This window comes from Gracilinanus agilis, chromosome 1, assembly GCF_016433145.1.
Source record: "Gracilinanus agilis isolate LMUSP501 chromosome 1, AgileGrace, whole genome shotgun sequence".
NCBI classification, from domain to species: Eukaryota; Metazoa; Chordata; class Mammalia; order Didelphimorphia; family Didelphidae; genus Gracilinanus; species Gracilinanus agilis.
In genome coordinates, this window is record NC_058130.1 from 135207585 (window position 1) to 135219636 (window position 12052).

General features: G+C 36.1%; 1 protein-coding gene across 1 annotated transcript in view; it reads left to right on the forward strand.

Moving 5' to 3' along the window:
* Positions 1 to 10895: 10895 nt before the first annotated feature.
* Positions 10896 to 12052, forward strand: part of MEIOB (meiosis specific with OB-fold) — a 51557-nt gene continuing 50400 nt past the window's right edge. Inside the window, exon 1 of the mRNA XM_044677485.1 lies at positions 10896 to 10964. Within this exon, the coding sequence (XP_044533420.1) occupies positions 10896 to 10964 (69 nt within the window). The remainder of the gene's footprint in view (positions 10965 to 12052) is intronic.

Here is a 12052-nt window from a genome sequence, read left to right on the forward strand (position 1 = left end):
CTTTGAGGAACCCACCATCTAATGGGAGAGAAAACTGCAAATAAATATGTACAAAACCAGCTTTATGTAGGATAATTAGGAAATCTTCCACAGAGGGAAGACAGAATTAAAGCTTCCTGTAAAAGGTAGGATTTTAGTTGGAACTCTAAGGAAGCCTGGGAAATCAGGAGATAGAAATGAGACAGCATTCCAGGCAAGAGCGACTGTCAGAAAAAATGTACTGTCAAGAGATGCAGTATTTTGTTTGAAGTACAGCAAGGAGGACAGTGTCACTGGATCTAAAAGAGTATATAGAGAAGGTGGAGATATAAGGTATTAAAAAGACTAGAAAGGTGAAGGGAGGAAAGGGGTGGCAGATTATGAAGGAAGGGCCTTGAATACCAAAAAAGATTTTGTATTGATCCTGGAGGTAAGAGGGAGCCCCTAGGGGTGTGTGTGTGTGTGTGTGTGTGTGTGTGTGTGTGTGTGTGTGTGTGTGTGAGAGAGAGACAGAGTCAGAGACAGAAAGACAGAAACAGAGACAGACATGATCAGGAGCCTGTGTTTTAGGATAATCACTGATAAATGAATAGATAATGGACTGGAGTGGAGGGAAGATTTGTGGCAGTCAGATTAACTAATAGGCTATTGCAGTAGTCCAGGTGTGAAGTGATGAGGGTCTGTACCAGAGTGGTAACAGTATCAGAGGAGATAAAGGAATGTATTTGAAAGATCTTGCAAATCACCAAACTCTGGCAACCTACTAGATATGGGGGAGAGAGACAATAAGAAATAGTGAGGAGTTGAGGATGACATTGATTACAAACCTGGATGACTGAGAGGATGGAGGTGCCTTGGACAGTAATAGGGTAGTTTAAAGTGGGAAAGGTTTAGGATGAAGATACTGAATTCAGTTTTGGACATGCTGAGTTTAAAATGTCTGATGGACATCCAATTTGAGATGTGTGAAAGGCAGCTAGAGATACAAGTCTGGAGGTTAGGAGATAAGTTAGGGCTGGATAAATAATTTGAGAATCATCAGCATATAGAGATAATAATTAAACCCACAGGAGTTGCTGATTTCACCAAATGAAGTGGTATAGTGGGGGGAAAGAATAGGGGCCAGGACAGAGCTCTCTGTGACATCTGTAGTTAGCAGACATGATCTGGATGGAAATCCAGAAAGAAGACTTGAGAAGGAGCAGTCATATGGGTAAAAGAACCAGGAAAGAGTGGTGATTCAAAAACCAAGAGAGAAGAGAATATGAAGAAGAGCGTGATCAATAGTATCAAAGACTACAGAGCGGTCAAGAAGGAAGAGAACTAAAAAATAAGCAATTGGATTTGGCAATGAAGAGATCATTGGTAAATTTGGAAAAAGCAGTTTTAGTTGAATAATGAGTCAGAAGCCAGACTATAAAGAGTTAAGAAGAGTGAGAGTAAAGGAAGTAGAAGCATTTTGTAGATAGAAGTTTAGCCAAAAATTGCAAAAGAAATACTGAGTGAAAGTTAGCAGAGATAGAAGGATCAAGTGAAGGTTTTTTGAGGTTAGGGAAGACATCAGAATATTTGTAGGCAGTAGGGAAGGAGCCAATATACACAGAGATTAAAGATAAGTGATAGAGATGATAGTCAGAGCAATCTGCAGAAGTAGATAGGATGGAATGTGTAGATTAGAGGGGTTTGCCTTAGAAGGAGCAGTAGAGCCAGCCCTTCTTGTGAGACAGGAGTGAAGGAGGTAATATTGGCAAAAGGCATCTGAGCAATATGAGAGGAGGAGGAGGGGAAAGAAAAGAGAGAGCTCTCAGTAAATGTCCTCAATTTTTTTCAATAAAATATGAGGTTAGATTTAGTAAAATATGAGGAGCCATAGTAAATGTGATGAAGGATGAAAGGTTTGGAAGACCCACTATAGAAAGTGGAATAGTGAATTAATAAAGGAGGTGTAGAAGGATTTCCTGGTTAGCAATAAGGGTCCAGTTGAAGTTATATAACATAAATTTATAGTGGACCCAGTCAGAACAGTTGCATGCTTTTCTCCACCTTCATCCATTAGCATGTGTACAGTAGTGAAGCCAAAGGATGGTGGGAGTTATCCAAGGCTGAGGCTTGCCAGGGCACAAGAGGTGATATAAGAGGGAAAGAGACTCAAAACAAGAAGACAATGTAGAATTGAAATGGTACACTAAGGGGTCAAGACAGGAAAAGGAAAAGAGAATGGCCAGCGTAGGACGGATGGCATGGCTATGAATTTTTTGTCTGTTTACATTTTTCTGTGCTATTTGATATTGCTAATGAATTACATGATCATTGATAAGAGATTTCTGATTTTATGAATTTAGGGGTTCAAGAAATCCAGGCTTAAGCTAATGAGAATATTTTACTTTTTGGTGATTTCTAAGTATGATTTAGAATATATCTAATAGATTGCATTTGAATCCTTTGAGAAAGTTAATAAAGAGATAAGCCAATGGAGGCATATGTATAAATAAAAATTTTGTGCCTTTGAACTACATCTCCCAGCATCCCTTTCCTTTTCATCCCCAAGTTGCTGCTTACATTGTTTGTATATAGTTGTGTGTAACTCCACCTCTCACTCTCTCTTTTTCCCCTCATGTGTGGCTGGGAAAGCTGGGTTTCTTTACTGAGGCTTTTCTTCCCTTATCTCAAGTTATTATCAATAAATGATATTAAATATAATACTTGGAGTATTTGGATATTAATTTTTAATCTTACACATATTTGAAAATATGCCCCAAATCTCTAATAGCAAGAGAAATTAAAACAACTTAGTTTCACTTCATATCCTACAAATTAGCAGTCAAAAAATAGGAACAGTCAATACTGGAGGAGTTGTGGAAAGACAAGCACACTAATATGCTTTGTAGAGCTGTGAATTAGTCTAACCAATAGTGACAATATTGGTTTCTCCAAAATGGAGAGGACACCCTTGGGTACCTACTATATCTTTAACAGAAGCTATGATGAATGCTATCAAGGGCAGTCCCTATACAGATGGGTCTTCCTACCCAGTTTAACTGCCACCATCCAAGAAAATAAAGGGAAAAAGTTTCTCCAAAGACTGCCCCTGATTTCACAACTTTATCTTTTACTTCTAAAATACTACTCTCCCACAGTATCTTTTTTTCTTAAACCCTTACCTTCTGTCTTGGAATTCATACTAAGGCAGAAAAGTAGTAAGGGCTAAGCAACTGGGATTAAGAGACTTGCCCAAGGATCTTTTTTAGTATAATGTTAGATAATTTGAACATAAAAATTACTTTGTTTCAGCACAACTACATGTATAAGAAATTTCAAGTCTACTCTCATTATTTTGTCATAGATTAACACATAAACAGGCATCTGTTGTCTTCATTATCTAGCACCTACTATGTGTTGTTAGGCACTGTGCTAAAGCACTTTATATTACCTCATTTGATCCTCTTAACCCTAGAAGGTAGGTGCTATTATTGTCCCCATTTTACAGTTGAAGAAACTGTGGCAAATAGAGGTTAATCAACTTGCCCAAAATCATACAGTTAATGTATAAAGACTGAATTTGAACTCAGATCTTCCTGATTCCAAGTCCAAGGTTCTATCCACTGTGCCTCTTAGCTGACCTTAGAACAAACTTCTATTCCCAGTCCAATGCAAATTATTTTCCTCAGCTTTGTTGGTCATTAAGAAAGCAATCTTCACTGTCTGGGTAGCAGATCCACCTCTCTGCTCCATGTTGTGTGTTTTCCTCATAGTTACCCAAATCTTGACACTTCAGTTTCCCTAGATTTGGTCCCCCAAACTCACCCTTTTCTGAGTACGTGTCCTCCTGGTTGTCACCCAAAGCTGCTCTTGTTTTCAGCTTGTCCTAGTCATGTTTTCAATCATTTATCTTCTGTTCTAAACTTTCTCATGTTTTCTAAACTCACTTCTAAAATAGCCTCTTTTTCTGAAATAGTACCTAAATTGTGTTCACCTTATTCCCTTGAACAGTGCTTCAAATACAGGCCTTTCAACTTCCCATTTTGGGTCCTCATATCCCACTCAGGAAGTTACCTCTACCATATACATTTCAGTCACATTGTTTTTTCTTAATATGAATTTTTGAATAAACATTACCTACAATCCAGTAGCATTCTTATTGTTTTCATCAAATGATATAGTATTTAAAACACATTGTGGGGAGCTGCAGTTATATACTAGGAACTGATCTAAAATATCTTGACATTTGAGATACAGAGGGCAACAAATATTGTTAACTATGGAGTTCACTTTTAGAAAATATATTTATAATTTTAACATAAAAAGGTTGTCATAATTCATTATAAATAATTACCTCAAGTTTTTTATATGTTATATATCTTCATCATTACCAGTATATGCACATTGTATTTCCATAGATTTTTCTATATTACCTTTATGATTGGATATGCACATGCTCTCATGTTGATTATTTGGCAGCTGGCATGTTTCAAAGAAGTGACAGATATAGCCTGATACCATTTCTTTTAGCCATACATGGAAGCTATTTCAGCCTTGACCTTTGTTTAGTCACCCTTGACTTCTTTATCAAGTAGCAAGAGCTAGGCATTTCTCCTCCTTATTTCTGTTCATGTACAAGCAAACTATATTGACAAGTCAATTCTACTGATAAAAACAAAAACAATTTCACAGTATTGTTACAAAAAAAGAAAGAAATGGGTTCTTTACACATCAAAGAGTCCTAATTCACTATTAAAATAAAACAATTCTTTTTTAAGCTATTCTAAGGAATCAAACACAATGTGTACTGAAGCATAATGATTCTTCTAAAAAGCCTGTTGTGAGCTGGTAAGACTGATTATGCTTGTTTAATTTCAGAAGTCTTTTTCAACAAAAATGAATTTACCATTGAGTATGAAGAAAATAAAAATATTTGTTATTTCTTCTTAAAATGCTTCCCATGAATTTAAATATAAATTAGGAGGAATTTTTAAATGCCTCAAAATATCATTTTAACAATAATTTATCCCATTGAAAAGGATCATTAACTGCTATTTTAAAGCCTATATTCTGATAATTACATTGGGCAAAACTCACCTCTGGTGAATCTTTTACAATGTATCAGTCTGGTTTTATAATATTAGGACTGATTTTTTTTAAGGTATTGTCAATAACTCTTAACTAGCTTCACAGTATTCAGTAGTTGGTGACAAATTTGGCAGACCTGGCTTGTTAAAGAACTTAACTTCTCTGTCCCTTGGTTATTAACATATTATTAAAATCTCTTTTAAATATACTAAATATAAGATAACTTAAATGTTGAGGGAAACATTGTCAAAAGGCAATATTAAATACATGGAATGGCAATTATTTACAATTTTACATGGTTTAAAGTCAAATATTAAATACATTATAATACGCACATATTTAATTTCTGGTTGATAGAAGGTAAATTCTTTGATAGCAAGAACTCCAAGGCCTAGAACATAGACATAGGACATTGATTAATGATTATTGATGGGTTTAACTGAATGGGAAGCTAAAAGAAGTCCCTACTGAAGCATATAGTAGTTAATTCTCTAATTTACTTCACCTATATAATCCTAATTTAAATTGTTTCCAAGTAGCTAGGAGGAGGGTGACAAATGATGATAATCATCATCTGCATTTGAGAGCACCATAGAACAATCAGTGGCCTTCTCTGGCACTTTTAATAGTAGCATATACCAAAGACTGGAGTAGCAAATTCATCAATATTTGTGTTGATTAAGCATAACAATTAGCTACCATTTATATAGCACTTTAAGATTTGCAAAAGCAGTTTAGATGTTATATCGTTTAATCTTCACATCAACCCTATGAGGTGAGCTTTATTATAATCCTATTTTACTGAACAGGAAACTGAGGTTGAGAGGGTCACCCAGCTACTGCCTGAGACAGCATTTGAACTTTGCTCTTCCTGTCTTCCAATCTAACCCTCTATCCACAGCACCAGGACAAAAGGTCTCCTGAATCTTACAGTTATGATTTATTCAAAGCTAATAGGATCCTTTCTAACACAACATTGACATACTTCTTGGGCCTAATAAGACCTAATAAGATTTGTCCCTTCTAGATTCGTTTATTCTCCCCCACCTCCACCTCTCTTTTTTTTTTTTAAGTAGCTTCTATTTGAAAACTTACACTAAGTCAAGGAAATGCTGGATTTAAAAATCTTTTCACATCCCTCTAAGCTGCAGTATGAATCAGATACCATCCCATTCTCTCCTCTCCCTTCTGCCGCCTCTAATTTTATTTTTGAGGTGCACTTTCTGAAGAAGAAACTCACTCCAAAGCTACGCTAAGGCTTTCCCCCCCTGAACTGACCGGGGTGGAGGAGGAGGTGAGGTCAGGGAGACCTTTGCCCATCACTCCCCTCACCAGCCCTCATTCTTTAGGGCTGCCTTCTCACAGAATAAATTAAACAGGTGGCTCCAGCTCTGCCGAGTCCAACCTCAAAAAAACAAACAAAACAAACAAAACAAACAAACAAACAAAAGACAAGAGGGGAAATGTGTAGTCTGTGGAGAGGTTCCGAAGTAGCTGGACGCGGATGTTTGATGGACACTGACACAGATGCACGCAGGCGCACATGTTGGAGGGGACAGGGAGGGGCTCAAACTCTCGCGAGGCTGAGAACGCGGGAAGTGGCACGTGAGGCGTATATTGGGCGCGAGCCTCGGAAAAGGCGAGAAGCGATTGCTGCCCCTGCTGGTCCATCTCTTCACTGACAGCCCCTGCCCTATTTTCCTGGCCCTGAACCGCAGGCGGATACTAGCAGTGGTGGGTGTAACCTCGCCTCGAAGAAGGAGAAGTTATGAGGGAGGGGACGAACGAGTGTGGGGCTCAGAGTTCAGGGACTGCCCTCCATGGAGGAGGCCTTTTTCTGTCAGAAAGTTAAGGGGAGGAGTCCCCGGGACGAAGTCCCATCTTTGCCCTTAAATTACTGTCATTAGCAGAGCGGGGTTGTTAACTGCTGAAGTTTAGGTGTTTAAAATTACCAAATAAGATTCCAGGACATACTCTTTTAACCCCAACTAGGGGTAGGAATCTATGAGATTTAGTTCATTCAAACATTCATTTGTTAAATACCTGCAAAGGTCATTGCAGTTTTTCTAGGAGAGACAAAGATAAATAAGATTTAGTCCCTGCCCCTTAGTGTTGAACACAATGCTCAGATTGAAGATAGATAAATTTAGAGAGAAGAGGACCTGGTCATCCTACTTTATTAGGACCCCTATGTATTCACTATCTTATTCAGCTTGGAGAAGGGTGAAGGTGGAGGGCACTTGGGCCTGAGGTCTCTAACTTCTCCCCAGAGACCTATTAGTTTGTCATTTAGCTGAGAAGGAGCCTGAGCCTCCCAGAGAAGACTGGTTTCTGAGCCTGCATAGGCCCTTAGTTGCTGGAGAGGATTTTTAAGCCAGGTCCTCTAGTAGTGAAATGCATGCCACAGAAACTCAGAGAGTAAGGGTACCTGGGTTCAAATGAATAGTATTTAGAGGTTTCTGGGTGGCCGTAGTAAAATAATTTAAACTATCTGGCTCTGAGTTTCCTCATTTCAAATTATGATCCCGAGATTCTTCCATTCTCCATAGAAAAAACTGGAGATTCCAGATCTTTAGTCTTGAATTGGGGGGAAGGGGGAGAATCATCCTTATTTTTAAATATGATTGGTTTCCTTTGTATTTCTATATATTTTATACATTTAAAAATATTATTCACCAAATTGCTAAATGAGTCAATGACAAAAAAAAAACCCTGACATAGAAATAGACATTCCTATGAGATTTCTCATTTGTTATATATCAAACAAATAAAGATACATTAAATAGAGGGGGGTGTTCATTATTATGGGCAGCAATAGTAAATCCTTTATATCTTTATCAATATCTTTATATAGAACAAATTCTCTCTGCCCAAAGTAAGATTATCTAATTCTATTCAAAGCATACCTTAAAAGCATTTTAAATGAAAAGTCAAATAAGTTCTTTCCAAGACAAGTTTTTTAATCATTAAACTATTTAAATGACTACATAAGGAAGAGTGTACATTTAAATGAATACATAAAACACAATGTACCTTATTATAGAATTTGAAATTATCCCATTTTACTTATATTATTTAAATGCCCTAAACCAGTCAATTACAAATTGATTCACAATTAGTAAATGGTCAGACCCAAAGAGTCAATCGCTTGATGTCAATTTAATGGAAAGCACCAGGGAGCTATATTTGGTGCTATGCTGTTTTATATTTTTATCAGACTTAGAAAAAGTCGTGATTATTAAATATACATGTGTATGACAAAATCAAAAGGTTAGCTAATAGTCAAGATTATCTAAAAAGATTTTGACAGGCTAGAACACTGGGCTGATTTTCAATGGGCCACAGATTTAGATTTAGAGCAAAAAGGGAAATGAGAGATCATGGAGAAAAATGAAGCCCACAGAAGTTAAGTGATTTGCCCAAGTTCACACAGGTAATAAGAATCTGGGGTGAGGTTTGAACCCAGAGCTCTAACTCCAGACATTTGACACAAAAAAAAGGTTAAGAACCTCTGATCCAGAGAAAGGAAGCCAGCATGGTGAAGTGCCTCTCATGTAATAAGAGGACTGGTTGAAAGAACTCAGGATGTTTATCCTGGAAAAGAAACTATTTTGGGGAAATGATAGCTGACTTCAAGTTTTTAAAGGACTATCTTATAAAACAGGGACTAAATTTTTTCTGCTATGCCAGAAGGTGGAACCAGAAGTAATGGATGGGAATTGCAGAGGCAAATTTAGACTTTCTATCAGGAAAAAGATCCTGATAATTAGAGCTACCAAAAGTAAAATGACTACTCTAGAGGGACTGGGTTCCCCCACATTAAAACAAAAGATAGATGACTATCAGTTTTTAGAATTCTTGTTCAGCTACAGATAGAACTAGATGGTCTCTGAGGTTCTAATTCTAATATTCTGTGTTTTTATGAGAAAAGCATCAAAGGACAAGTTTTACAAAGCTATATTTGACTATGAATCTTAGAAATTTAATTGCTTTATAAACTAAGTCACAGAGCTGGGACTTGTACCAAGGGCCTCTGGCTTCAAACCCAACAGACATTCCCCCTCTACCACATCACTTCCCTTCAATTATGGAGGGTCCTGTGAGGGAGAGATCCTCTACAGGATTTTGGCCTGGTGCTTCCCTGATAAATGAAGGGGAAAAGACTAATATGTCCTATGAATTTACTTTTAGAAGATTCAAATATTTCATAGTCATTATACTATAGCATAGAGCAATTTTTTTATTAACCTTTCTATTTCTACTTACAAGTAAAGGTAGAAACTACTATGTTTTTATGACTGTTAGAAACACTTGAGCATATAAGAATGTGCTTTATGTTCACTAAATCATAAAATAAAAGCTGGAAAGGACTTTTTGAACTCTGGCACCTATCTTCAAGAAGATAAAATACTAAGCCTCACAAGACTAATGATCAAGTAGTAGCTTTTTTAAAAACTGCACATAGAATCCATTTGCATCTAGTGTTTCTACTCCAAAATATTCAGCAATAGATTCATGAATCTACAGGTACTTTGGATCACTTAAAGCTTGGCCAAACATTGAAGAATCCCAGACCATCATTAGTACTGATTTTTTGCCTTGCCACTGGACTTGGATGACTCTGGAAGAGAGAATGAGGCTGAATGACTGTTTTAATTCTGCCTCGCTTAAATCCAATTCACACCCAAGTCTCAAAGACATCACCCTATAATATCATTGATCTTCTTCAAAAACTAAGGACAAACAACTTCCAGTTCTATGACCTCATGAAATAATAGGTTTAGAAGGTGCCAGAAATTTCAAGGAGCAAAACTGCACAATGAAATTATCATCAGACCAAGCTTGACCTTACTCCCAGATAGATTTCATACAAGTCAAGAAAGTTAGACTTACTTTCTAGTCATTTTCTCTAGCATCAGGAAGCCTATACTGAAAACTGTGACACCACTTAAATGGTACTCATGCCACAGGGAATTGTCTGGCTGAGAAATATAATGATAGGGTTCACAGAGAGCTTGTTCATATCATCAAGACAATACATAGTCCTCAATGAAAAAACCTGTGGTTTAGAAAGTGAAAAAGTAACCACACGTGTTAGTTTGGCAAAGCTAATGTTTTCACTACAATTGAGCCACAGTAGAATGACTTTAAAATATAATGAGAATAAAGAATAACCAAAAGCACCCTTAACTTTATTTCTCTCAAAAAAATTTTTTGAATACATACTATACTATGTTCAAGGCACTGTGAGTGAAACAAAGGTGTTTAATACATAGTTACTATCGAATGGAGCTTACAATCTAGTAAGGGATCTATAAATCCTTTTTAAATACTTGCCACATTATAGTGTACTATCTATCTCTTTATATATCTGGTACATAATTTGGCCCTTAATGTAACTAAATGAGAGGAATAAAGATCTTATAAATGTGTTTTTGCTGTATTTTTAAAAAAGCTTTTATGTTATTTAAATTATGACATATTTTTATATTGCTTTAAGATTCATGAAAAATTTTATCTAAGAAATGGCCCACTGAATTGTCCCTTACCTGAAATTAAGTTTTCATGATAACTCCCAAATTAGTATATTATTGGTTTTGGTTAGTAAAAAATAAATTTTGAAATGTAATTATGCTATATAAAAATACAAAGGAATCTTTTCATTCTTTTTTCCTTGATTATATTTGTAGTTGGAATAACACCTTCCACAGAGAAAGGATTATATTATTAATAACATGAGTAACATTATTCATATTAAAGAATTTTCCTAAAGTCTTTTTAAACCCATATTTTCTTCACTCAGGTTAATTTACATATCTAAATTATGTTTTCTAAAATTACAGGTAAGAATGGCAAACTCCTTTTCAGCACAGAACTTCATTGCACTTTCAGATCTGCGTCCAAATCTGGCTCGTCCTGTAAGTTTCATTGACATAGCCCTTTTGTTATTTGCTAATGAAATTTTATACGATAAGATTATATTACTTCAAAATTATATAATTGATATGTACATAGATACCCATTGCTTTAGTATAATTGGTGGATATAAAGTACCCCCTCTTCTTTGTATGTGTTCTAGGAAAATGAAAACTGATGCTTCTGATGTCTACAAGGGGAAGCAATGTGATTGTAGTGACCAGTACCAATGTGACTAGTAATTTATTATTTGCAATTATTAGAAACTTCCTTATATCATTTTAATAAAATGCTGAATTGATATCTAGTCAAACACAGTATTATGAAACCAAAAGATTGGTTTTTTATACAGTATATTCTCCCAATGACTGCAATTATAGACTTAGATTATGTTATTATTATGGACTTAAGGAAAAATCCTGAGTATTTTGTCACCAGAAGCATTTTGAATTAAATTGTTGGATTGAAACATAAATTAATTTCACACTACAGGAATTTCTCAGTTTTCACAGAAGATATACAAGCGGTGGAAGAGAAAGAAGGGGGTGAGAGAAGAAAGCTGTCTAGCTTGTTAGGTTGAGCTCACAGCATGTCTCATTGTGATTCCAGGACATGGTCCTTAGCTTTTCAGGTTCAGAATCTTTGATTTTATTAGTTCACCCAGTGGTGACAAAGCTCTGAGGAATCAATTCATGCTGACTAAACTCACTAGAGACGGATTTATAAACCAGAATGCCAGTTTATTCATTAATACCAGACAATATATCAGGCAGAATAACTAGTAATGGTCATTTGCACAGGGCATTCCCTTCTAGAAGGTAGATCCACTCAGGAGACTAAAGTTATGGATGTGAAGGCTAATTGGTGACAATAGAATTAGGGCAAAGGCAGTTATTCTTAAGTGATATTTCTGTCAAGCTTGATGAATTGCCCTTCTCTACTCTAGGGATATTTCTGTCTAGATAATTGTTAGTAGTGGTCATTACTATCAAATCAACTTCTCCCATGGACAGTGCTCAAGAAATATAGAAATCTAACATTTTGTTTCTTTTTTCCTAGACTTCATGCAATACTCCACTCTTCTATTGTA